The sequence below is a fragment of the Fomitopsis serialis genome, assembly GCF_022376445.1.
Source record: "Fomitopsis serialis strain Sig1Antser10 chromosome Unknown B0H18scaffold_38, whole genome shotgun sequence".
NCBI lineage: Eukaryota > Fungi > Basidiomycota > Agaricomycetes > Polyporales > Fomitopsidaceae > Fomitopsis > Fomitopsis serialis.
The window spans coordinates 221,154-245,807 of NW_025954998.1; the positions used below are offsets into that span (position 1 = coordinate 221,154).

A 24,654-nucleotide genomic window follows, 5' to 3' on the forward strand; every position below is an offset into this window, starting at 1 on the left:
CACGCTCACGCCCGGGCAGCCTCGACGCAGTCTGTCACGGCAGTCATCCGCGAGTTCCTTACGCGGTTCCGCTTCGGGACACAGCCGAGCAGCCTCCCCTGCAGGATCCATCTCGGGCGCGGAAGGCGAACCGGAGGTCGTGCATGAGAGGGAGCGGAACTGGAACTCGCCGCGGCCGAAATGGAACCCCCATCAGGGCACGAGCAGAGCCTCGAGCCCGGTGCCCCCCGCCATATCGGCCTCTGGATCGAAAGCGCTGAGTCCTAGGGAGCGCAAGGACAGCTCCGCGTCGGTCTCGCACGCATCTGCGAGGCAGCGAACCGAGAGCTTGCGGAGCAGCCCTGCACCTGCGGCGACCGGGCACGCGAGGCCAAGAACGCACAGCTCGATATCGTTTGATTCGAAAGGAAAGGCCCCTGTGAAGCCCAAGTCTCCTGCTCACTCATTAGGCGTGCCGAGTAAGTCGCCCGGGCACTCCTCTCGCTCGCCGTCGCCTGTGCGGCCTGCGCATGATGAGAGCGAGGGCAGCGACTTCAAGCCCCAGACGCCTGGCTTCCGCTCGAAGTTCGGATGGTCGTTCCCTGTGAATCGCACTCAGCTGCCGCCGCTCGAGCTGGACACTGAGGCAGACTCGCCGGAGAAGCCGCGTCCGTCTGCTTCTGCATCGACGTCGCGGTTGTCCCTCAAGAGCCCAGTCTCGAGCCATATACCACGCCCGTCGAGTGCCCTGGGCGATGCCGCTGCACCTGCGAAGAAGCGAGGACACCGACGGAGTCTCACTGAGTTCAGTCAACCTGTAGGACCTGCCCGCCTGCCGCGTCCGCTGACGATGAGGAGGAGATCAGCATCGAGGTTGACCACGGGTCTGACTCTGAGCCTGAGGATGAGAACGCGGAGTCGTCGTTCTTCCCGAGTTTCCACAGTGGTTCGCAGATGGACCCTGTCTTCGGTGCGTCAGACTGTAGAGCATCAATCCTGACGATAACTAAACATGTCGCATTTACAGCCAGCGACGAGGACAGTCCACCTGCTACGAGTACACCGACAGCACGACCCATCCGTCTCCCTGAGTTTGGCTCGCCGTCACCGTCCCCGTCCGAAGCCCCCGCTCCTGCACCTGCCGCCCCGCGCCACAACGACACGAACGGCCACGCCAGCGACGCCCCCCGCAAAGCGACACGGCCGGATTCGTCTCCCGCGACGCCGGCCGATGCCACCCCCGCCCCCGTCTTCTCGCTCCAGACCCCGCCGCGGCGATCGCCGGGGAATGGCAGCTCCGTGAGCTCCTCCAAGTCAGAGTTCCAGACGCCGCCGCCGCCGCGGGGCATGCCCGACCTCCCCGACCCACCGTCCTTCGCCACCGACGATGCCGACGGCGACGGCGACGAGGAGAACGACAACACGCCCGTGATGACGAGCGCCCCGGGAACCTGACGATGATGAAGACGCCGCGTCCGCCGGGCGCGTGGGCCGCCACTCCGGACGTCCGGCGTGCTGCGGGCGGGAAGGCAGCGGGCGACGACGCGGGCGCGTCGAGCGTGCTCGTCAACACGCCTGAGGGACAGGCGAAGGTGGACGTCGTCGCGACGCCGGGTGCGCCGCCCGACGCTGCCACACCGAACACGACGGCGACGTGGCCGCGCACGCCCGCGCCGCCGGGCGCGTGGCTGCAGACCCCGGGCGGCCTGCGTCGGTGCGGCGGCGGAGCATCCTGAAGGTGCGCTTTGACGTCGAGAGCGAGACGACGGTGTCGGACGTCGGCGAGCCTGCCGGGGATGCGAAGAGGCCTGCGCTCCCGGCGGAGTGGAACCCGAACGCGGCGGCGGACTCGTCTGCGGAGGGCGCCCTCGCTATGCCGCCCGTCGACGTCCGCGGCGACGGCGAGGACAGGAAGGCGGCGAGGGCGGAGACGCCGCCACCGCACGCAAGACCGGACTCTGCGGGAGCGCGCCCGTTCCGCTCGCCGGGGAGTGTCAGCGTGAGGATCGTGGATGCGTTTGGGCGGGAGACGACGGCCGAGAAGGAGGAGGCGCAGAGGCCAGCGCAGGACGTTCCGACGCGACCCAAGACCCCGAGCGGAAGACACAACAGTCCGCCCCTGCCACCCCGCGCAGCCGGAGTGCGGTGAGGATCGTCGACGCGATGGGGCGCGAGGTCGAGGAGCCCGCGCCGGAGGCGTCTGGCTCGCGTGACGTCCGACGCGGGCTGGACACCGAGCTGGCGGAGGCGTCGCTGTCGGTCGTGGAGGACGAGGGGTCGTCTGTGTTTTCTGTGGACATGGCGACGCCGCCGACGCACAACGAGGCGCTCGCGCTGGTGCGGGAGCAGGTGGGGAACATGAAGAAGGAGGCGCGTCAGGCGGAGAAGTACGTGTGCTGTCTCTCGTGGGCATGGCCGTATTGACTGACGGGTACAGGGACAGGTCGTGCCGGGAGCGCGCGGTGGACGACGGGCGGGCGCGGACGCTGGAGGACGCGTCGAGCAAGGCGCGGAGCATGCGGCGGACGATCTCGCAGACGCTGCAGCGGGTGGAGGACGCGGCGGAGAGCGTGCGGACGAGTCGGTACGCGCCGCTGCGCGAGAGCATGCGCCGAAGCACGAGTCGGTTCCTGGTGCGTAGACCCTCCCTGCGGTTCCTTGTGGCGATGGTGGTGCTGATTGGAGGCAGCCTTCCGCGATGTCGGAGACGGGGGTCAAGCTGTCGTGGAGCCGCGGTACCTGGCTGTTCTGGGCCTTTGTGCTTATTCAGCTCGGATTCTGTCTGGTCATGTACCGGTATGTCTTGACGCCTTTGTGACACGAGCGTGTGGTGACATGTGTTGCGCAGATTATCTAACATGCGGGCTCGTCGACTGTTCCTGACGACGTACTACGACCCGTTCTACGCGGACGTCTACCTCTTCACGCGCACGCACCCGTCCGCGTCGAACCCGTCCGCGATCCCGCCGCACGCGAGCTGGTACGAGGTGCCTGCGATGCTCGCGCGCGGGGGCTGGGGCTGGCAGGGCGCGGTGCAGGAAGTCTGGAGCGGGGCGATGTGCGCTCTTTCGCTACGGCCGTGCGAACCGGGTGCGTCGGAGGTGTGGAACAACGCCGCGCACGGTCACACTCACTGGCCGCCGGCATGAGGCACGCCGGTGTCGCCACATGCGCACATTTGCCTCCTCTGCGCTGTTCTCAACTCCGCCCCGAGGACGCGCTTGGCCAGCTGGGGCCTTGGCGAGATGGCATCTCGCGCACCCGCCGTTAAGTTAAGCAGTTCGATTATTGCCTGTTTTGGATCGTGGATAGCTTATGGAAGTTGGATATGGTAGAGTACATTCATGTTGTAGGCCTTACTGGGACTCTGGCAATTGAAATGCGCTAGGCACGGCCGCGTGTCGCGGCGTGGCGCCACTCAAAGATCTGCTCACATCTCAGCGCGTGCATGGAGGTTGTTCGGGACTCGTCATGCGCTCACGCTCACAATTCCAGGAATCGTCAAGCTTCGCTCAAGCCACTTCCATGAGGTCAGGCTCCTCGCGACTCCTCACGATATCTGACCACGATGTGAGGCGCAGTGTGGACGAGGGGCTGGGTTCGTACCGTTCTTTGCTGAATGAAGAGCTGATCGCGAGGAGGCCAGAAGGCCCCGCGCTGAGAGCCATCAAGCAGACCAGACGCCGGCATGAATCCATGTGCTCGCTCCACAGCTTCTACGCTCCCATACGCGACGAAGCCCTTCTTCGCCGGGAATCGTGTGCTGCATGCTGTGCGACACAGCGTCGCCGGCGTGCGGCGGGCTTCCCTGCACCGTGCGCGGGGTGGTGAGGCTGCGAAGAAGGTGGGACGGCCATGTTGACGTAAGGCTGATGGAGACCACGGGCTACAGCTCGGCAGACAGGCCCACATGCACCAACCCATCTCCCCGTCATCCTCTCCTTGACATCCTTATCGAGCGCCAGGCCACATTCACTTAAGAATCGACCTCCCGCCCTCGTCCCGCCCACCCAGTCCCCCGCTGCAGCCATGCGCGTAGAACCGACGGAAACCCGCCCCTCTACTCTCTCGACCTCGCCGAGGAGCGCATCGGCGATGGCGCAGGCCTCGCCCACCGCCATCCCTACCCCGCACCCGAGACACCCGCCATCGACCGGTTCGCGGAGGAAAAGGCCTACCCGGGCTCCGCCGACTCCAGCGAAGACGTCGAGAAGAGCAGCGGCGACGTCCCCGGCGTCGAGGAGGTGCCCTACGGCGACAACGGCAAGGAGAAGGTCCTCGAGACCGCAGAGGACTTTGCCAAGATCCTCATCAGCCTCGACGACGACCCCACCATGCCCATCCACACCTTCCGCATGTGGTTCACGGGCGTCGGCCTCGCCGTCTTCGCGTCCGTCCTCGGCATGCTCTTCGTGCGTATATGCGCGACATACCGATCCTGCTGCTTGCTCATGCAACTCTGTAGCAATTCCGCCCCCAGGTGCTCAACGTCTCGCCGCTCTTCCTGCAGCTCATCGCGTACATGATCGGCCGCCTCTTCGAGGTCGTCATCCCCGGACCTGGCAGCAAATACCACACCGGCAGCGCTTTCTGGAACTGGCTCAACCCCGGCCCATTCAGTAAGTCCCTCGCGCCGCCCAATGGAACCAACACTCACGCGCCACAGACCTGAAGGAACACGTCGCGACGCAGATCATGGCCAACACCGCTGCGACCGCAGCAACGGCGTGCTTCGTGTTCGCGTCGGACGATCTCTTCTACAACATCACGATCAACCCCGGCAACGCCATCTTCACCGTCCTCGCGAGCCAGCTCATCGGCTACGGCTTCGCGGGCATGTTCCGCTCCTTCCTCGTCTACCCGACCGTCATGCTCTACCCCCAGAACCTGATCTACGTCAACCTCTTCGACGTCCTCCACCGTAGCAAGGGCGAGATGCTCCAGGGCAAACGGTCAGTTCGTGCGCGTGTCTGAGTAGGCCGAACCAAGCTCACTTTGCGGTGTAGTCTGCGTTTCTTCTGGTACGTCACCGGCGCGGTCTTCGTCTACGAGTGGTTCCCGGAGGTAAGCGCCCGCCCTCCGCACCTCCTCGCGCCCCGAGTCTGACGCCGCCCCGCAGTACATCGCGCCCCTGCTCGGGTCGTTCAACATCGTCTGCCTCGCGTCGCGCAACAGCGACTGGGTCTCGTACATCTTCGGCGGCGCGGAGGCGAACGAGGGCATGGGCCTGCTCGGGTTCGGCGTCGACTGGGCGAACATCACCAGCAAGCCGTTCTACTACCCGCTCTCGACCCAGATCTCGAATTATGTGGGTGGGCGATCAACTACATACTCTTGCCCGCGGTCTTTGCGGCGAACGTGTGGAAGAGCCAGAACTTCCCGTTCATCTCCCAGAACCTGTTCTGTGAGTGCGACTTTGCGGCGTCGTGGCGCGGGCGCGCGCACGCGCCGTGACACTGACAGCGATGATTTGCGGCGCGGTTGACTGACGGGCGTTTGGCTGTTTGTGTCCAGTTGAGAACGGGACCATCTACAATCAAAACCTGATCCTGAACGCGTACGTCTGCACTGTGGGCAGGTGTGGTCCCTGCGTGGCTCACAAGTTTTCCACCAGCGATCAGTCCTTGAACAAGACCGCCCTCGCGATCTACGGCCAGCCCTGGCAGAGCGGGTCGACCGTCGTACGTGTCTCGCCTCACTTGGGGGCGACCGCACGGGGACTGACCGTTGACGTGACACGTCCCGCCGGCAGATCTACAACCTGGGCATCAACCTGTCCATCGGCGCGACGATCGTGCACATCGCGCTCTGGCACGGCAGGGACATCTACGACGCGTTCGTCGCGCAGTTGTGCGTACCGCCCGCCTCCGGATCTGCGTAGTGCTGACCCAACCACTCCAGCATCAAGAAGGTGCCCATCGAGGACATCCACTACAAGAAGATGGCCGTCTACAAGGAGGTCCCGCTGTGGTGGTACGCCGCGATCACCGTCGGCGCCTTCATCACCGCCAGTGCGTGTCCCCCGCTCATCCGCTTCCCCGCTCCCCAACCTGACGTCCGCTCGCGCAGTGGTGTGCTGCTACACGGAGAAGTCGGGCCTGCCGTGGTGGGCGCTGATCGTCGCGCTGATATTTGCGATCATCATCTGCCGTTCTACGGCGCGATGTACGCCATCTCCGCGGTGCAGCTCGTCGTGCAGAACCTCTTCCAGATCCTCGGCGCGGCGCTCGTCCCGGGCTCGTCCCAGGCGAACATGGTGCGTCCGCCCGCTGCTCCACGAATGTGGCGCGGGACTGACCGCGCCTTCCGCGCCGGCGTGTGGGGCTGCAGTATTTTGAGCTGTATTCGAGCCAGGCGATCTTGCAGGCGAGCTCGATGCTGAGCGATCTGAAGCTTGGACAGTACACGAAGCGTAGGTCGCAGTCCGTCAGATGTGCCCGGACGTGCTCTTCACGGTTTGCTTTCTGCAGTTCCCCCGAGGGCGACTTCTCGGTGCAGATGGCCGGTACGGTCGTCGGTGCGCTGCTCAACTGTGCGTGTGCTCCCTTGCTTCACGTGTTGAACTCCGTCGTTCTGACGTGACGTTCCGTAGACGTCATCATGCAAGACGTCGTGAACCAAAAACGCACGATCCTGGTGTGTGTGCTCGTTGAGTGTATGAGCGTTCTATGCTGATGACGATGCGCAGCTCGACAACCAAGGCAGTCGTGTATGGAGTGGCCAGCAAGTGCAGTCTTACAACGCGAACGGTACGTCAGCCGTCTTCGCGTCCCGCTCGCTCCCCTCACACGCCCGTGCCATAGCTGTCCTCTGGGGAGCCCTCGGCAAGGAGATCTACGGCCCCAGCGGGCCCTATTCATCGTCCCCCTCGGCCTCGTCATCGGCCTCGGGCTCCCGGTCATCCCCTGGCTGCTCTACAAGAAGTACAAGTGGTCGTGGCTCCCGCTGATCAACACCGCCGTGCTCGCGTACAACATCGGCGACCTCGCGGGCGGGACGAACGGGTACATCAACACGTGGATGGCCATCGGCCTCACGTCCCACTTCTACATCCGGCGCTACCACGCGGGGTGGTTCAGGAAGTATAACGTGCGTCGGGCGTTCCCTCTGCGTTGCGCGGATGTGCGGTGTTGACGGACGGGTTCGTTTGCAGTACCTGCTCGGCGCGGCCGTTGACGGCGGCTCGCAGATCTTCGTGTTCATCTTCTCGGTACGTGCTCCATCTTTGATAGCTCCTCTTCGAGGGTGCTGATGAAACTCGGTGCTGTAGTTCGCTCTGGGAGGAGCTGGCGGTGTCACGGTGAACTTCCCGACGTGGGCTCTGAATCCCACAGGCAATGCGGTACGTCCTTGCGAGGCCATCTCATATACTGCTTTCTGTGCTGACACCGCCGTGTTTGTCTTCCGCAGGATTACTGTAAAGTGACTGGGCAGGAAGGCTAATACTCTCCTGCGGACTTTCGGAAGTCTACAGTATCGTCGTGGCCATGTGTACCACGAACTGTATGGACTCTGTAGTCTCATACCAAGACCTCCACACGGCGCTAGTGTGGAGGGAGGGGCTTGTGTCGAACCTAATGGACTCTGCATGCTAACGTTAGTCGAGTACGCTCCGGGCCTGCACGGGCGGGCTCGCGGTGGCGCGTGTATAATAGTATGTATACTGTACTTGTACTGGTCGGTTGTGCAGGTAATGCAGGTAATTTCTTGTGGCCTCAGTAAAGGGGCCCTCTGGAGGCTCGTCTCCGTACACCAGTGGCGGGGGCGTCGTTCATTGTTGTCTGAAAGCAATGAACCCTTACAGATCTGCTCAGCGTGAAGTCGGTCTGGAGGGGGCGCCGGCGTGTCTCGAAGCACAGCACTTGGCTGTTACATATCCGACATAATGACAGAAACCAGCGACAGAGCCTCAGAAAGGGGCTGCAGAGTGCAATCACAGGTACTATACTACGTCTTGGCAGCACCTGTATGCTTCTTCTGCTCCTTCAGCGCAGCGATCCTCTGCGCGACGTCAGTACATTGGCATATCGACCACGACTAGACGCAAGACATACCTGTTTTCTCTCTTCCTTCCGCCTCGCCATCTCCGCGCCTTCTCCTCCTTCGTCATCGATGCCGTACTGTTGGCCTGCGCCTTATCCGGCGCGGGACTCGCTGTTCTTTCAGATGGCGTCGGCGATCGTGCGTATGAGGAGACGGTGGAGGCTCGGTGAGCAGGCGGCGGCGAGCGTGTAGTCGCTGACGCTGAAATCTTTGTAACAGAGGTAGGCTTGGGCTGATGTATCACTATCGTCGATTGCGTGGGGGCCGGCGATGTGAGTCCCCAGTCGTCGCTGGGCGAGAAAGCGCCTGGCGGGACATCGCTGTCGAAGCTCAGATCTACCACCGGCGCGCGCACCGGTGCACTCTCGAAAGTACCTACCACGACGTCGCGGGTTAGTCGGGCTGTGCGCGACAGTGAAGAAAGCACGCAGCATGCACTCACTCCAATCGTCCTGATCGGCATTGACGTCCATCAGGTCATCGCTCCCCCACGGATTCCCTCCAGCGTTCACCGTATCCTCGCTCTCAGCCTCCGCGGCGGCCTCCATCGCCCAGTCAGACAAGCTTGAACTCGTGGGGACCTTGCTCGCCCCGAGATGCATGCCCTTCGATTTCGTGAAGGAAGTACCGACTACGCTGGTTGGGCGCGGGACGGCTGGTGAGGAGAGCGTCGGACCGAAAGGAGCAGTGGGTCGCCCGAGTGTACCTGCGGAGCCGCTGAGGCTGTTCGTGGGCTGGGATGACAGTGAGGCGGGAGGGGGGGCTGATGTGGGACGAGACGGTCCTGCACCGTCGATGACACTTGAGAGGTCACCCGCTGCGAGCTGTGAACACATCGTTAGAGCACGCATGAACTGAGGTTCCAAGGAACGCAGACCTTCTTCCCGATGGACGAGATTGCCCATCCGGCGAGTGCACCCGCAGCCCCCGCCGCGCTGTTCACGAGGCCATTCGAGCCGGGAGACGTCGGCGGGAGGTTGAAGCCCGGCATAGCGTCGTTCTCTGCGATTGCCGTCTCGGGCATCGCCGCGGCGTGCTCCTCGAGCTTCTTCACGAAGAGCTCGACCGCCTTGAACGCCTGGTCGCGGACGAGCTTCTCCTTGTCGATCATCGCGAACGCCATGTTCGGGATCACCTTCGTCGCGAGCTCCTCGGTCTCGAAGCAGTCCGCGGTCGCCATGAACGCCATCACCCCCGCGACCCGGCAGTGCACGAACGGGTCCTTGAGCGCGCGCGTGAACGCGGGCACGAGCACCTTGCGCTTGGTATTGTACCCGAGCGTGGGGCCGAGGCGGCCGATGAGGATGCAGGTGTTTGTCCTGATGGACGCTTCGGGGTCTCCTTGCATCTTCGCGAGGTATCGGAGGAGGTCGTTATTAAGGATGCGGTCGTTGAACTTGTCGGAGAGGAGGATGATCGACTTGACGGTCGCCTCGCGGATGAGTCCGACCGTGTCTGAGAAGCCGGTTTGCTGAGGACGGCGAGGTCACTAAGCGTATAGGAATGGGCTCATGGGTGAGGGAACGTACCAAAGGCGGCCAGATTTTGTCGACGACCGTCTTCTTGTCGAGTTTGTCGGCGTACTCTGGAAGATGCTCAAGCAGTGCGAGGCGCGTGCCACGGTCAGGACTTGCGAATAGCTTGACGAGATGTACGAGAATGACGGAGGAGTAGTCTTGTGCTGCCACAACCTTTCCCATCTGCAGTACTAAAGGGAGGATAGCGGGTGCTGATGCACCGCCGAACTGCAGAGCGGAGACAAGCGAAGGCAACACTTTGTACGACACAAACTCAGATGGAAAAGACGACGAGGATTCTTTGAGTGTCCTGATTTGACCTACATAAGTTCAGGTGCGGAGGCGCAGCATACCACTTACTTGAGCAGTGATGCCTTGTCGGCCTCACTTCCCAAACTGAAGTTGTCCAAACCCGCGCATACCTTGACGAGGCGGTTGTTAGCGAAGAAACCCGAGCTTTCACCTGTGACCTCCGCCATGCCGAGCTCGAGGAAGTTCTTGGGTGTGAGACGCGCTTTCGGATTTGGATTCAGGAGTCGCTTGTAGCATCCAAACAATGATTGAGGTATAGCTCCCCGCGAAGCAGCGGTAGGTGGAGGATGTGGCGGCTGAGCGGTCGCAGGCGGAGGTTGGGTTGGGTTGAAAGTAGAGTGAATGAGGAGCCCTAGTGTATAGGCATCCGCGGCGGCTGGGTTCTGTCTGAGAGGCATTCGTAAGATCTAGCGAGCAAGGAGAACACGCTCATTTACTCTTTCAGTACGGACCAGCCGCCTTTCTTCACTTCTGGAGGTGCGCACGCATTCGCGTCAGGCAGCAAGCTACCCATGGTCTACAGGCGAAAGAGATATATTCATTTCGGTACACCCAAGCATCAGCTGCGTACTACGCACATAGAGAACTGCCGCATCATCTTTAGGACTACTCAACAATTCGAAGCCTCCCAACTTCCATTCCCCAGACGCAGAGATGAAGATGGAGTCCACACGGATGTTTCCATGTGTGGACGCCGCCGAGTCATTTACAAACGCGAAAGCCACCTGGTGATCGTCTGTGGGCATGTGCAGTAGTAGTGATATGCAAGAAGACGGACCGAGACGCGGTGAAGTCCCCAGAGAAGCCAGTCTTCGCGTTCTTGTGCAGCCTTGGAGGAGTACTCGTTGATGGCAGGCGCGAGTGGTCGGACACGTTCGGTCATAACGTGAATCGTAGAGTCTGTCTCTACCACATCCATGAACCTAAGGACGTCCGGATGTCGGATGGTGCGCAGCTTTCGCAGCGCGTTCTTGGCGAGTGGGAACACATTACGCTTGCCTGGTTGATTTGCATCGAACTCGAAGATTGACACGGGGGAACTATCGTCCTAAAAGCGGCCAAGCAAGCATGAATTGATGAAGGGTACTACATCTGTAAAAACGTACACGCTTCGTGCCTTCATATAATGTCCAGATTGAACGACCGTCGTACGCGGTGACCCTTGCGCCTGTCGAGAATGGGAGTGTGAGGCCAGACTTCTGTACCAACGACGAAACAGCAGCGGAGCCCAGTGTCCTCAGGTAGTCCATGGGGAAGGTGGGCCAGGATGGCTGGTGGAAGGGAGCTCGGAGGACTGAAGTCGACCAAGTCCAGCTCGCCACGCCACCGCCGTTGCGGCCACGTGCACGAGAGGAGATATTTTATTTAACTCCCGATCGGGAACAATAGATCGCGTGAGTTGACGTCGCGGACTGGGACGCTGGTGGACGACCTTGTCCTCCATCCACCCCCACTCCCTCTCGCTGGGCCCCGCGGACTCCACCTCTTAGCCCCCTCTTAGTGTAGCAACCCGACGGAAACGCGTCAGCGTCTCCTCGCAGATCCCGCGGGGCTCAAGCACACATTCTCAGCCTAGATCGCGCACAGCGCGCGACTCGAACATGGAAGCCCACACCAATGGCAACGCGTCTGCTCTTCCAAATGGCTCTACAATCACGAATGGCTTCCACGATTTGCCTGTGGAGGAGCTTGAGCGGGAGCTCCCTGTCGTATACGATGGTCAGGTACCACTCGGGGAACTGGTCTCAAGGGTAGTGCAGGCGATCTATGCAGAATTGTCCGAACTAGCAGAAACGTGAGTAGTATGACAGACAGTACATGCATTAGGATCATCGATGCCTTTTCAGACTACCGAACATGTCGGACGCTGCACGGAAGCGGACCCTCGCCGACTGGGTCGTTAAGACGAAGAAGCAAGTCGTTAAGCTCTATGCAATTGTGAAATGGTCGCGGGATGCGGGGGTCGTCCAGAAAGCCATGGTACTTATGTGTGGCGACGCACACCCACTATACTGTCATTCTGATGTTCCTTTCTCAGAATATAACCGCATTCTTGATGGACCAAAATCGCCAATTCGAGGACGCGATACATGGTCTTAAGTACGCTAAGGACAGCTTGGATCCGGCGCGGTGCGTATATGTGAGCGCTGTACTAGGCCGTAGCGCTATAACTGCCCCGTTCCAGATTGCGCAATCACGACTTGTTGACTTCCCTCGACGTCCTGACCACTGGGTCGTATCGACGCCTTCCTTCCGCTATCCAGGTCAACTTCATGTCCGTCGCTTCAGTGTCGCTATGGCTGCTCATGTTTCCGGCTACAGAAAGTCGTTGTGCCGCCCACCCCGCTGACCGACGATCAAGTCGCGAAAACCCTCGGTGACGTCGAGGACGTGATCCGTCTCCGACTCAAGATGTTTGAGGTCGTCCCTATCGAGATGTCTAAATATCGAATTGGTATTGACACACTGCATATGGAGACGACGGTTACTAACTTCACGGTGTCTTGCAGCTGATGGCCGGGTTTACTTCACGGTTCCCAGGTTATTCGAGGTCTCGCTTTGTCTACGAGGCGCCGAGAAGGACGCCGGTTGGTTCTTCGTAAACGTGGAATTCCTGCTCAACGTCGGTGGTGACCCGACCAGTGTGCAAGGTAGCTTCGCGATATTCGCAACAGAGGCCAACATGCTGACGGCATCTGCAGAATTCCCGCGCAAACCATCAGGATGGCTGAAAAGACACATCACAGACGAGGCAGATGCGCGTCTGGCATTTTATCTACCATTGCCTGCAGATCAGGCCCTACCACCTGTGGCTGAAGTGCCACCACGACCACAATTGCCTGAAGGCGTTGCGGATGCGCCGCTCGTCCGAGTCTTCAACTTCCTGCGTACGTACTGGAATGGCATCTTTGTGTCATGTGCTCATCTGTCGCAGAGATGATGTCTATGTCGTATATGCTCGAGATCCTCTGCTACCAGGTGAGTTGATCCGCCGCCAGTGGTACGTACAGTCTGAGTTGAGACACAATCAGGCAGAAAGGTTACGCGCGCTCGGATGGGGTGAGTACATGAGGGTCCAGATGTCCAAGGACCGCAAAACTCTAACAATAACATATTGGACGTAAGTGTCCGTATTGCACATAGACCTGAGTACCCAAAATTGACTCATTTGTAGTCGTCTTCCGCCCAAGGACCCAACCCCGAGTCAAAGGCGGGCGAATATCCCCCTGTTTGGTGGGAAGGTAACAATCTCAATAGCGCGTGCCCACACGACGCCGATAAATAAAGCGAACCGGTCACCGAAAGCTCGTATACTTGCAGAATTGCAGGAGAAGGCGAAGCTGGGGGCGGGGCGACCATCGGATGAGGTCGAACCGCACGAATTGCAGGTCAAGTGGGAGCCCGAACAGGGCGCCCTTGGCACCATGATTCCCCCGCAAGAATTCCATCTTGACAAAAGTGAATTGTCGATCGTACGTGCTATGGATACCAGGTCCCGTTTTAGTTCAATCTCAAGGACTTCCTCGCAGGATTCGGACAACCTCGATGTCGAGGCGTTGCTGCGGAAAGTGGCTACGATCCATGTGGGCGCTGTTCTCCGAGTCGTTCAGCGGCGTCTGCAGCACGACCCGCCGACGCGTGCTATGTTGGCACGCCTGGGGAAGTCTCGTTGGCTATGGACGGTCAGTTCTTGATATGCTATCCATCCCAACGATACTCAAATGCAATGCAGATGACATTCAGACTCTTCGGGCACATTTCTGTGCGGATGAGGTCGTCGTGATGACGATTGACACCAGGACTGGTCGCTAAGTCTTAGGGATACAGGCGACCTTGCTGCCGCAGGCAGGGACGCCGATACACCGCTATAACTGACAGACTAAACGAGAATCCAACGATGCTATACGACGCATTTGTGAGGCTTAAGCTCGCGTTAGTAGATCTTCATGTCCTTTGAATCCTGATATGCTCACGGATTACGGGCAGACTATCATCGACCTCGCCGAGCAGAAGGCAAACTATCTCGGTCTTCAGAGTTACCGTCTCCGGAACTTCGCCCCAACAGGTCAGTCGTCCGGTTGCTGAAACACCGCGTCCCGTGCTCACAGGGTGCCCAGAAATACAAAAACTCGGTCGGATGGCGCGTGGCATGCTCTATATCGAGCTGGCCAAGTTCCCGGACCACTTCCTCGTGCTCGTCGTGACGGACGAGGATTGGCGCTATGCTCTCATCTCCGTCGAGGTGCTGCAGAATACGCCATGCCATGATATGGTCATGAAAGACATTGGGTGGCTCGACGTGAGGCGGATACATGGCGAGGAAATCGTCGTGTCGCCGCATCCCCCGCACGCTGCGGATCCAGCAATCGGACAAAAGCGGAAGCGTGAGTCAACGGACGATGGCTCAGCGTCGCAACCAGTGGACGAGTTTGTGCCTCGGTATGAGAATTTGTGAACAGGATGGATCATACCCCTGACATCTTTCGTTCGTAGCTATTGCTTAGACGCACAGGTCCTCCGAGAACTATACGCTTATTGCTGGTAAGGAATTGATGCCTCGTTACCCATTCATCTACTGAGGTGTGCATTGCAGTGCACGAGTCGCGTTCTACAAGATCGAGCAGCAATTCAAGACGCGAAACATCCCCTATACAACTGTCGCCTGCACGGATGTTGCGCACACGCCGGAACTCGCACACCTTCAGTCAACCCTGTCAAGATCGGTTCCACTACTCTGTGTCCAGTCCTCGGACATATTGTCCGGAGCACCTGCCGCTGAGGCAGCCATGCCGAATATCCGGGTCATACCACTCAACTGGTGGAATGACGAGAAGCAAGCGCAGGTGAAATCCACGCGTGTGATACTTTTGACAACGCTCTGATCGAGATTCGTGCGTAGGTCGTGACTTGCGTGAAACTCAAGTACGTCCAACAACCCGTCGGCAAGCGCGCAGGTAGCAGCAACGTCATCCGACCATCTAAGCGGATCATATACGATACAACGGAAGCGATAGTGTCCTTCCTCTCGGAAGACGTCGACAAGTGTGTCGATGAGTTCCTAGAGGAATGGGCACGCGTTTCCAAGGTCGTCGTGATCGCACGAGAAGGTAGGTTGCTGTGCGTTTTGTAACCCGGTGACATCACTCACTCCGTGTACAGTCGCGCAGATGGCCACCGAGAGGCATTGGTCAGACGTCCGCTTGCTATCGTTCGACTTGCAGACCGTCGAATTCGCGTATGCGGCCGACTACACCATCTCTATCACGTGTACGGACCAGCTCTCACCGACTGGCGGGTCGTATGACCTGCAATTCTCTCGCATCAGCGATGGCAAGGCCGGAGATGCGGATATGGACGACCTGTACAATCCCCACGAAGACCTGAGCCTTTCCTACGCGACGTTCTCCGACATGGCCGACTAGCACCGTCATTGCAGAAATTGGTCCGGCTGTTGAGAGACTCGTTGTCCGTCGTCGTCGAGCTGGAGGGAATAAGGCAGGCAGTTGCGCAGACGTCAGAGAACGCTGACGTGTTCCCGAAAGCCGCTGGGTGGTTCCGGATTCTGTACGGAGACTTCAGGTGAATATCGTGCATCCGATCTAGGAAACACTGCTGACGGCTCGTATGTCTAGGCATGCACTGGACTTTCGGATAATGACGGGCGGTCGAGTTGTCATCCTCGACGCCTCGCATTCTCTCTTTTCGGCAGAGGACTCGCCTCCGCGAAACCGATTGCCTGCCAGCGGGCGGAACCCCTCTAATGCATCTGCACCGCCGCCGAGTGACCCATCGGACAGCCATCTTCTCCTCCAGGCGATCCCCGATTTCCGACGGATTGCCATGGAAGTCGTGAAAGATGCTGCCTCAAGAGGCTGTACTGCACGCGTCGCGCCAATCGACATTGGTATCATCTGTGACTCGGCCGCTGTAAAATTCGTGGCCAGAACGCTGCATGACCGCGTCCTGCAACGGCTGAAGCAGGGATAGGGTGGTTTTGTGGTCGTGCTCATCTCATCGTCGTTGTCTTGTTGTAGCAGATACCTACGTGAGTACCCTGTATACGATGTTCGGCGTGCGTGTGCTGATTAACCTATGCAGTGTAGCATTAGTTTATCTCCGTGGAATGGCACCAGAATGCACAGCCGCGTTTACACACGATGAATGACATAGGACTGTTGTCAGGCTCTGACGCTGTGTCGATGCAGTGCGGTCAACCACCGTAGAGACTGGTGCACCTACACGCTCTCGGAGTGCTGAACGTGGCTTGGACCGACGGCCTGGTAAGCATTGTCTGCCTGCATGAGGATCAGAGCAGTCGTCATGGACCAAGCTTCGATTGGGGCTCCTGTCCTGAGTCAATGTATATGGCGCGACCGAAGACTGCTATGCTCAAGGCGCATCACACCGAGACCTTCCTGAGCTTCTGTCACTACAGGTATTGGGATGACGTGCAATTATGAAAGAAGCTGCTTCGTCATGCAAAGTGTTTGCTTATTAGCTTGAACGCTCGAGCCCTATGCTCAGGAAGGACATGCGGCGGCACTGCCACAGACAGCACTCTACCGCGTTCCTTCTCGCTTTGATCTGGTAGCTGAGCCTTGTCAATGACCATGGGTTTGGGCCAGAGGTCCGTGTCGCAAATGAATGTATACTGTCTCACATATTCCTCACTTGATTGCGCGCACCGACCAAGGCCCGTTCGAGTTCACAAATTGTGAGCCTGACTGCTGTTGAAGCGACAGAGAAGCGCTGAGATGGCCGGCACCGGACGGCACGGAGGCAAAGCCTCGTGGGATCTCGTGGGCGGCGGGCGCCTACGCGTCGCTGGGATCGTCGAGGTCGCGGTTGTGGCGTCCAATTCAGGCATGCGGACCCACAATGCAAGACAGCACCCAAACAGCCCATGCATTTCAACCACTCGCCCGGCCCACTCCCGCTCACTCTCTCCCCCGTCCCTTCTGCCCTCCCGACGCATCCACCCCGTCCGCTTGCCGCGTCGGACGACGACGACGCCCTCAAGCTAACACACGCCCACCCCCCAGTCCCTTCAATAGCCACTCCAGCAATCCATGACGGGACCGTCACGAACAAACGCGAAGGCCAGGCCAGGCCCGATGGGTCCCCGACCTCCCCGCCCACCCAATGCGTGGATCCTCTACAGAAGCGACAAGCTGCGCGAGCTCACCGCACATCGCGACCCAAGCGCTCCCAAGCGTCTGCAAGCTGACATTTCGCGCGAAATCGGTCTCATGTGGAAATCCGAGAACCCAGAAGTCAAGCACGAGTACGAACGCATCGCCGATATCAAGAAACAAGAGCATTCGCAGATGTTCCCCGGGTACAAGTTCCAACCCGTGAAGAAGGAGGACAAGGCGAAACGCAGGGAAGAGGAGAAGGCTGAGAAGGCGAGAGTGAAGGAGGAGCTGAAGAAGGCCAAGGCGCGTCATGTACCGTACGTTCAGCAGGATCTCCTCGTCCCGGGGCCGCCGCCCCAGCTCCCGCAACCGTCTTTTGTGCATCCCAACTACCCCTACTGCCCCTTGGGGCCCTCTCCACCGCTCTCAGCCGCGTCGTCGCCGATGTGCACGCCCAGTCCCTTGTCTGTCGCTGGCGACTTCCCGGAGGACGACGACGCGCAGGACGTGAAGATGTCCTTCCCGGCATGACGTCCGTCATGTTGCCGTCGGCGGAGAAACGGCCACGGGCTGGGAAAGGAAAGGAACCTGCGTACGATCCACGCATGCCCCCGCCTCCCGTACCAGGCAAAGTGCAGCCTGCGCCGGCGCCGCTCACGCCCGAGAGCATCTCCCGCCCTCGGCCTCGAGCTCGCAGACGGTTGAGTTACCCATGGTGGACGCGTCGTCTGCGTCTACGTCCGCGCCCGCGGATGCTCCGAGCATCGTATATCTGCAGCAGACTCTGGATCCGCGCTGCGGATCTGGAGGGAGAAGACTTTGCGATGGACGTATCGAATGACGCCGGTCCGTCGAACATGGACCTCGACTATGGGTTCATGAACTCCATGAACTCGAACCCTTTGGAGCTGATGACATGGAATCGGTACGTGTTTCTTTGTCCGTCAGACGCGTCGTGGCCTTCACTGATCGACGCGTGCGCCATAGGACATGATGCAATTCAACATGCATCTGTCGGACCTTTCAGGGTGGACTGGCTCCAACAACAGGCCCTGGACGACGCCTTCATCGGCGCAAACGCCAATGCTACGGGGGAGCCGGGCGTGTACGAACTTGCGCCAGTCCAGATGGCGGAGCTCAACGTGTTCCCGCCGCCGGGCGCGAACCTCGAGATCGGCGTCATGACCGGGCCACTGCGCACCGCCGCACCCGAGGAAGTCTCCGTGTTCGCGGAGCTGCTCGATGGGCTCGACTGGACGAACATGCCTGGTGGAACGTTCTTTGGGTCCTTGCAAACGAAGGTCCCGACGGGGAGGCAGGAGGAAGCGGAGACGGGATGGATATGGATATTGGGTTCGACGCGAACCCGATGCAGGAGCAGCCGCGGAGCGTTACGCAGAACGACCTTCTCCAACAGTTCTTCAATCTGAACCAGCTGGCTGACGGGGACGACGACAGTCAAGATGGCGACCCGTCCACATCTTCCGCTCAGCTGCAGACAGCTGTGACCGCCGCGCCTGCCCCAGTCCCTGCTCGATCCACACCTCCGCCAACTTCTGCGCCGTCAGGTACTGGATACACCCGCCGTCCGGGGCAGCCAACTTCACAAAACGGCGCGTAGCCGGAAGCTGGAAAGCTTCGCCTCGGGCATGAGGACCACGAATCATTTCACGAAGACGAACGACTGGATGAAAACGAACGACATGCCGTCGCTTGCTTGGGCTAATATTGTGAGTTGTACTTTGTTCTGTCTTTTTGTGCGAACACTCAAGGACGCCTGCTTGCAGATCAACTTATACATTCATCGTTCGCGCGCAACTACACGTCCACACCTCTCCTCTTTCTCAACCGCAATCTGTCTCAATCTCACGTGGACTCTTATTTCTCACCCCCCTTGCTCCATCACCTCGTCGCGCTGCGCTACTTGCTCTGCTTTGTGTCCATTTCTCTTTTGTTTGGTGTTTGGCTTCCTGTTGTTTGGGTGCCTCTTGGGCGCCAATTGTTTCCCCAAGCATGTCTGGCGTCGTTTGCTTCTCCGGCGTTATGGCCATTGTTCACTTATTAGTATCTGCATCTGACGTCGCTCGCATATCATCTTCCGTTGCGTTCTAATCCCCCCCATCTCCGTTTCATCTCGATCCGAACCCTCGGTTTCCCATTTTCCACCTTCTAGCATCCCTCGTCGAAAAGAGCCTGGCTGAGCCCGACTTGGTCTCGCGTTTCCGTCGCAGTTTCTTTTGCTGTCCCGTTGCGCTGTACGATCACAGTTATACGTCTCCCTTCCTGTCTATCGTGCTGACTTCCGTATAATCGCCGTTATCTGTACCAATAGATCTACCGTCGCACTGCTCTCGCGCTCGTCGCACGCCTGTACATACTACCTCATCGGAAGTCAATCCATGGCTCGCGTTCCCGGTTCCTTGGCCCGCCCGGTGTACGAGTGTCCTCGGCGGCGTGGAAGACGTTCGATGGGAAGACACGCGTCGTACACGTGATCGCGTCAAGATCGCGCGTTGTGCAAGCGCCGGCCATTGTCCGCCCCGTTTGGCGGAGAGGCGCTGGGGGAGAGCGCGGGCGGGGCATTGTCCTCGACGGGGCGGTGCTCGCGACCGTCCTTCTTGATCTTCTCGTGTGGTCCCCTCGATGCCTCGTTCCTCCCGTGTCCCCCACCTGCCTCGCTCGATGGCTCTGCCGTAAGGTTCGTACCTGTTTTTTTGTCTCGCTGGGTGGAATCTCCGAGCGGTGCACTGGCCGATTCCTCGCGGACCAGTGGCTCAATCGCGGCCGGCCGCAGATGCATTTCACGATGCCACTCGTGGAATGCCAGTGTCACCCACCCGCAGTGTTGCGGTGGGTGGAGATCGGATCCCTTGAATGCAGCGAGCATAGTGACACTCAGCCTTTAGGCCGGCTCGATACGCGTCTTCCCTGGTCGGTAAAGTATGCCCAAGATTTAAACAAGGTAGGAGGCTCGATGTAGCGTATACTGAGTGAGTGGCTAGATAGGCTATCGGTATCCTCTGGTTCATCGGCCAGCCACTTTCGATCGCGAATTCTGCGAGCAGGCATACAAATTGGATGTGACATGCCGTGGATGTCAGACGTTTCTTCCATGTACTCTCGAGGGTCGCTCGACGAATTGTGGATGTGCACGGATCGTCATGATCGCGCGCAACTCCTCCCGATTTGCATAGCCGGACGTTGGGATTGCCCAATGGCCCGTAATCAAATACCTTCTCTTGCATATGATACCCCGCAGTGCTCAATTGTACTGACGTCCGCGCTTGAATCGACCAGACTGCCGTCCTGCCGTTTCTTACACATAACAAGGAGTAACCTGGTGTGACGACCGCGATGACAATGGCCGAATACCTATTGACTTCATGGCTCTGACGAACACAATTCTTTAGCAGGCTTATTGACCGTCATATTTGGGAGACGCGTCCACGCTTCCTTCGCATGGTTGCATCGTGCCGATCCCCATAAATAATGGTACAACTGGCCATACATCTCCGTCCCACATCCAACATACCGCCATTCACCGCTCGTCCACCGCTAGCCCCAACACCTGCCACTTCCCCTGCACGTCCTCGTACGCACGCCGGATGACCTCCGCATGCGCCTGCGACCGCGCGCGGAACGCTGCCGGGAATATCTTCGGCACCGGGATGAAGCCCTCGGTCCACGTCGCCGGCTCGTCGTCCGGGTTCGGGAGCGCGCCGGACGGGCAGGATAAGTCGAATGCCCAGAGGAGCCGCGAGAGGACGATGAAGAGCGACGCCTCGGCGACGTAGCTGCCCTGGCAGAAGCGCCGGCCCCAGCCGAAGGCGTAGCTGAAGACATCGTTCGTGGGCGTCAGAGGCGCGACGGTGAGTCAAAGGAGAAGTACGTACTGGTCCCGATCTTGCGAGGTCGGCCCGCTCGCCCAGCAGGTGGGCTTACCGGGCGTGTACCATCGCTCGGGACGGAAAGCGAGCGGGTCAGGGTATCGCGAGGGGTCCATGTGGATCGCCCAGATGTTGCCGATCACAGCAGTCCCTTTGGGGATGAAGTATCCCCCGTAGACGTCGTCTGCATCTGCGCGGTGGGCCACGCCTGGTCGAGTTGAGCGCAGGACACGGGGAAGGGTAAGTTCGGTACGGACGCACCCATGATCGTCGGAGGCCTGCGCCGGAGCGTCTCCTTGATACAGGCGACCACCCACGGCAGCCTCTCCTCGTCCTCCCAACTCGGCAACCGCCCCTGCGCGACGGGAACGACCTCGTCGAGCTCCGCACGCGCACGCTCGAGCGCACTGGGGTTATGGAGCATGAAGAGGATGAACGTCTCGATCGTCGCCGCGGTTGTGTCCGAGCCCGCCTCGAGCATCGACCCCGCCGTGTACGCGACTAGCTTGTCGCGCATCCAGCCAGAGGCACTGGTTTCTGAGACGGGCGCGTTGGATGTAGAGGCGACGCCCCGCCCGGGGAGGTCTTCGAGTCCAGCGTCGGCGCGTGCACGGAGGTAAGCGGGAACGAAGCCAGCAAGGGCGATCCCAGACTTGAAGGTCGCGCGGCACTCGTCGAGGAGCCGGCCCCAGAGATCCATCTCCCTGTGCGAGATTGCTCAGTCCCATACTGCGTGAAGGAAACGGGTATAGATGGGGCTGACCAGCGATGCATCTTGCGCACTTCGACCCGCCAGGGCGCAAGGATGTCTGGGAGCCACCGCAAGAACGAGAACCCGTCTGCCCTGGGTCGACCGATTGCGATTCAGGTAAGGCTTTACTACATTTGCATGGGCATCTTACATGTAAACGCCCGGTTGAGATACGTTCGTGAAATTGCTCATGACATTGTAGATGCGGTGGCTATGCGCCGTTAGTGATAGGATCCGGGGCGCGCGTGCACGACGGTGACGGACTCACAGGTAGGGATGGCCGATGAGCCTGTGGACCCGCTGGCCGTATGTCAAGTTCAGCACCACTCCTGTTGTCTACAAGCATGAAGGCATAGTGAGCTTTCCTCCGCGATGCCGCTCAACAATTGGCTTGCGCACATATCGCCTGATGACCGCGAACCAATGCTCTCAGGGACCTCGCCGTTCGGACCCTGCACATGCGTCTCCGCGACGCTCTGATCGCCATGCACGAGCAGGTCGTGCGCCAGCACGCGCGACTCAAACTCTTGCATCTTGCGCAGCTGGCGCGACGGGCCGGGGCCGATAGCGGACTGGAGTGCCCGCCGGACGACCTGTCACACCACCGACGCGTTAGCTGATTAGTCTGAAGAACGCGCGTGACACGCACGCACCCGCCAGGTGTGCCCGTAGCCCATGAGGACCATGCGCTGCCCGTCGCTGAGGATGTCCATCGCGACATGCGGACTTGCGCGCCCAGAGTAGACCGTGCCGCGGTTGACGAAGAGCTCGTCGGCCGCCTCTGCAGTGTTGAGGACGACGAGCTCTGTGAGGCCCATGCGGACGCGGAAGACGGGACCGTACTCGCGGGCCCATTTGAGAAACTGTGGGAGCGTGTGAGCGAAACCTGGAGGGGATGGCTTGCTGTGGAGGGGTACGACGTACCTGGAGATGAGGAGGAGGACGTTTACTTGGAGGAGGTTGCCGAGGACGGGATGCCGGGAGGCCTGGTGGGCACGGTAAGCCACGAAACTGCGCGCCTCGAGATTGAGTGACGTAGAGCAAGACACTGAGCAGTAAGATGCCCAGGACGACTATGCAGTCCAGGGCAGTGATATTGTGAACCAGTATGTCCCTCATAGTGGCGGAACCGACGAGCCGTGCAGCTGCGCAAGGCGTATATAGGGAAATCGTGGATTTTGGAAGAGGCAGGCCTTGTGCCGAAAGAGCATGACTTGCCTGTGTCTGCTTGGAGCTCGAGAAGACGGAGAAGGGTCAGTTGACGAGTACTTCTTCCCACTGAAGACACAACGATGCCCGTTGCTCCCATCTGCGTAGGCATGAAATAAGAACGATCAGAATGTATGATGGAATGCGCTTTTGCGTGATATGGATGTAACTGCAAGCAGAGACACGCTTCATGGACACTGGGAGTCGGAAGACGCAGAGCGGGCGTCTGTGCGATGTACGTGTCCGATCTAGATCGACGCGTCCACGACGTCCACAGTCAGATCGAGCGCTCGGTCTCCTCCGTACGTCCATCGTCTTCACCTCCACCATGGCCAGCGCATCCCCAGAGCTGCCTCCCTCGGGGGCTACATCCACGCCGTCCGCGAGTCGTGCAAGACTGCGCGACAGTGGGCCAACATCTCCGTGAGTCACGTCCTCCACTCCCGCCATGCACCCACACTCGCCCCACAGATCCCCGACGCCGCCATCCAGCGCTCCTCCGCTCGCCGGCCTTCGCGCGACCTTCCCCCGCCTCCGCACCACCCACGGCTACGCCCTCCCGCTCGCCTTCCCCTCCCCCGCCGCCGAGCTCAACCTCCTCGCCGCCCTCTCCCTCCTCAACTTCGGCTCCGGCTACCGCGCCCCGCTCCACGCCGCCGCGGCCCGCGGCGCGTTCGACACCGTCCGCGCGCTCGTCTTCGGGATGCACATCTCCGAGGGCGCGGGCGGCGGATATTTGAGCGCGCGCGGGATGCAGGCGGCCAGTGCGCAGGACGTCGCGGAGCTCATGGGCGTGGCGGGCAAGCTGCATGTCGAGCGGGCGCACGAGAGCATACCCGGGCTGACCGTGGGCGAGCTGGGCGGCCCGGTGTGGGAGCTGGTGAGCCTGGTGACCGCAGTGTTGAACGAGACGGGGGCGGTGCTCGTTGAGGGAGGGTATCCGGACCTGGGCGCGTTCGTGCTCGAGGCGTTGAAGGCGGGGAGCAAGGCGAAGGACCCGGAGAGGGCGTGCGACGTCGTGCTCGAGCGGGTGAGTGCGGGCGCGCGTGCGCGTTGGTGGGTGTGGGCTGACGGAACGCGTAGCTCGTACGCGGGATACCTGCCTTCCGGGACATGGCAACCGCCCAGGGCCATCGTGCGTGCCCTTCGTTTGCCACCTCACGAGTGTACGCTGAACGGGTGGACAGATATATATTGCTTCAAAAAGGCTCTCCTGACGATACACTCCATCGCACGACGGTTCGGCGGCGCAGGAGGCCACTCTTCATCCTCGATCCCCGTCCCGCCCGGGACAGACAACCTCCCCATCTTCGTCGACAACGTCATCCCCTCGTTGCTCGTCCACCTCGGCGTGATCGACCTGTCGACGTCGACACCCTCCCTAGGGCTCACCGGCCTCTTCCCTGGCGCTGGAAGTCCAGAAAAGCTCGAAACGCTGTTAGCGGAGGCAGCGGCGCCGACGGACCGACCGAAGGAGATCCCTGAGGAGGGCCCGGTGCTTACGACGGAGCAGGCGTATGTCTTGCGCGCCGCCGCGGTCGATGCCTGTGAGAGGATGGTGCAGGTTGCGAAGGGGCTGGACACTGGTGGGCGAGAGGACCTGGGGTGGATGGGGGAGGTGACGGCGCCGGAGGTGGATGCGTGGTTGTGGGCGGTCGCAAAGGACAGGGCGGACTATAGGCGGTTGACGCGGTTTGTGCTTAGGGACACGCCATATTTCTGAGATGTTTCCTAGCCAGGGAGCGCAGTCTCCCGTGCACTGCGTCGTACGAACGTTCGTGGGTCTTCAAAGGTTCATCATGAACCTACCTTGAACGGAT

The 24,654-nt window shown here is 60.2% G+C and overlaps 8 protein-coding genes across 8 annotated transcripts; 6 read left to right on the forward strand and 2 right to left on the reverse strand.

Annotated features, from left to right (window-relative positions):
- Nucleotides 1-785: 785 nt before the first annotated feature.
- Nucleotides 786-3,415, forward strand: B0H18DRAFT_1010744 (uncharacterized protein). Its single transcript, XM_048028942.1, has 8 exons — nt 786-949; nt 1,007-1,407; nt 1,446-1,693; nt 1,738-2,050; nt 2,077-2,366; nt 2,417-2,612; nt 2,669-2,775; nt 2,828-3,415. Exons 1-8 carry the CDS (start codon nt 934-936, stop codon nt 3,126-3,128), a joined length of 1,872 nt encoding a protein of 623 aa, XP_047892825.1. The 5' UTR covers nt 786-933; the 3' UTR covers nt 3,129-3,415.
- Nucleotides 3,416-3,667: 252 nt separating this feature from the next.
- On the forward strand, nt 3,668-7,422 carry B0H18DRAFT_1085386 (OPT oligopeptide transporter; the record flags this gene model as incomplete). Its single annotated transcript, XM_048031909.1, has 22 exons — nt 3,668-3,823; nt 4,224-4,391; nt 4,445-4,598; nt 4,646-4,931; nt 4,986-5,043; nt 5,099-5,287; nt 5,347-5,383; nt 5,494-5,536; nt 5,594-5,660; nt 5,732-5,829; nt 5,881-5,990; nt 6,049-6,098; nt 6,167-6,235; nt 6,310-6,395; nt 6,450-6,511; nt 6,572-6,615; nt 6,668-6,728; nt 6,783-6,784; nt 6,826-7,068; nt 7,133-7,189; nt 7,250-7,321; nt 7,390-7,422. 22 exons carry the CDS (start codon nt 3,668-3,670, stop codon nt 7,420-7,422), a joined length of 2,145 nt encoding a protein of 714 aa, XP_047892826.1.
- A 276-nt stretch (nt 7,423-7,698) lies between these two features.
- On the reverse strand, nt 7,699-11,156 carry B0H18DRAFT_1104870 (uncharacterized protein). The gene is made up of 10 exons (XM_048032626.1): nt 10,958-11,156; nt 10,630-10,899; nt 10,430-10,576; nt 10,289-10,368; nt 9,900-10,238; nt 9,552-9,849; nt 8,900-9,493; nt 8,465-8,846; nt 8,034-8,397; nt 7,699-7,980 (listed from the first exon to the last, which is right to left on the reverse strand). Exons 1-10 carry the CDS (start codon nt 11,099-11,101, stop codon nt 7,965-7,967), a joined length of 2,634 nt encoding a protein of 877 aa, XP_047892827.1. The 5' UTR covers nt 11,102-11,156; the 3' UTR covers nt 7,699-7,964.
- Nucleotides 11,119-16,280, forward strand: B0H18DRAFT_1010764 (MED14-domain-containing protein; the record flags this gene model as incomplete). The annotated part of the gene is made up of 24 exons (XM_048028943.1): nt 11,119-11,125; nt 11,460-11,646; nt 11,699-11,831; nt 11,890-11,981; nt 12,037-12,115; nt 12,174-12,306; nt 12,362-12,502; nt 12,554-12,739; nt 12,787-12,830; nt 12,884-12,972; nt 13,027-13,324; nt 13,382-13,490; nt 13,517-13,534; nt 13,585-13,631; nt 13,702-13,788; nt 13,839-13,917; nt 13,970-14,291; nt 14,346-14,393; nt 14,446-14,695; nt 14,752-14,959; nt 15,012-15,252; nt 15,309-15,431; nt 15,485-15,897; nt 15,989-16,280. The coding sequence occupies 23 exons, from the start codon at nt 11,119-11,121 to the stop codon at nt 15,837-15,839; spliced, it is 3,276 nt and encodes a 1,091-aa protein (XP_047892828.1). The 3' UTR covers nt 15,840-15,897; nt 15,989-16,280.
- Nucleotides 16,281-16,981: 701 nt separating this feature from the next.
- Nucleotides 16,982-17,206, forward strand: B0H18DRAFT_856825 (uncharacterized protein; the record flags this gene model as incomplete). The annotated part of the gene is made up of 1 exon (XM_048039660.1): nt 16,982-17,206. A coding segment is annotated over one exon (225 nt), but the record flags the coding sequence as incomplete, so codon positions are not given.
- A 254-nt stretch (nt 17,207-17,460) lies between these two features.
- Nucleotides 17,461-18,608, forward strand: B0H18DRAFT_1211668 (uncharacterized protein; the record flags this gene model as incomplete). The annotated part of the gene is made up of 3 exons (XM_048036423.1): nt 17,461-17,912; nt 18,015-18,256; nt 18,307-18,608. Exons 1-3 carry the CDS (start codon nt 17,515-17,517, stop codon nt 18,606-18,608), a joined length of 942 nt encoding a protein of 313 aa, XP_047892830.1. The 5' UTR covers nt 17,461-17,514.
- Nucleotides 18,609-20,525: 1,917 nt separating this feature from the next.
- On the reverse strand, nt 20,526-22,817 carry B0H18DRAFT_1211669 (cytochrome P450; the record flags this gene model as incomplete). Its single annotated transcript, XM_048036424.1, has 9 exons — nt 22,550-22,817; nt 22,279-22,488; nt 22,047-22,218; nt 21,894-21,954; nt 21,777-21,836; nt 21,638-21,718; nt 21,136-21,578; nt 20,881-21,082; nt 20,526-20,820 (listed from the first exon to the last, which is right to left on the reverse strand). The coding sequence occupies exons 1-9, from the start codon at nt 22,742-22,744 to the stop codon at nt 20,526-20,528; spliced, it is 1,719 nt and encodes a 572-aa protein (XP_047892831.1). The 5' UTR covers nt 22,745-22,817.
- Nucleotides 22,818-22,917: 100 nt separating this feature from the next.
- On the forward strand, nt 22,918-24,557 carry B0H18DRAFT_1085390 (uncharacterized protein; the record flags this gene model as incomplete). The annotated part of the gene is made up of 5 exons (XM_048031910.1): nt 22,918-22,923; nt 23,171-23,241; nt 23,327-23,864; nt 23,918-23,969; nt 24,022-24,557. 5 exons carry the CDS (start codon nt 22,918-22,920, stop codon nt 24,555-24,557), a joined length of 1,203 nt encoding a protein of 400 aa, XP_047892832.1.
- Between the last annotated feature and the right edge of the window lie 97 nt (nt 24,558-24,654).

Bases quoted from the DNA above. Each gene is read 5' to 3' on its own strand.
- B0H18DRAFT_1104870 (XM_048032626.1), bottom strand. From the start codon at position 11,101: ATGGACTACCTGAGGACACTGGGCTCCGCTGCTGTTTCGTCGTTGGTA. The intron at 9,494-9,551 runs GTACGTTCCCTC...CGCCGTCCTCAG, and splicing joins ACAAAATCTGGCCGCCTTTG to CAAACCGGCTTCTCAGACAC. The intron at 8,847-8,899 runs GTCTGCGTTCCT...ATGTGTTCACAG, and splicing joins TCTCGTCCATCGGGAAGAAG to CTCGCAGCGGGTGACCTCTC.
- B0H18DRAFT_1010744 (XM_048028942.1), top strand. The intron at 1,408-1,445 runs GTGATGACGAGC...ACGATGATGAAG, and splicing joins AGGAGAACGACAACACGCCC to ACGCCGCGTCCGCCGGGCGC. The intron at 1,694-1,737 runs GTGCGGCGGCGG...TGACGTCGAGAG, and splicing joins ACCCCGGGCGGCCTGCGTCG to CGAGACGACGGTGTCGGACG.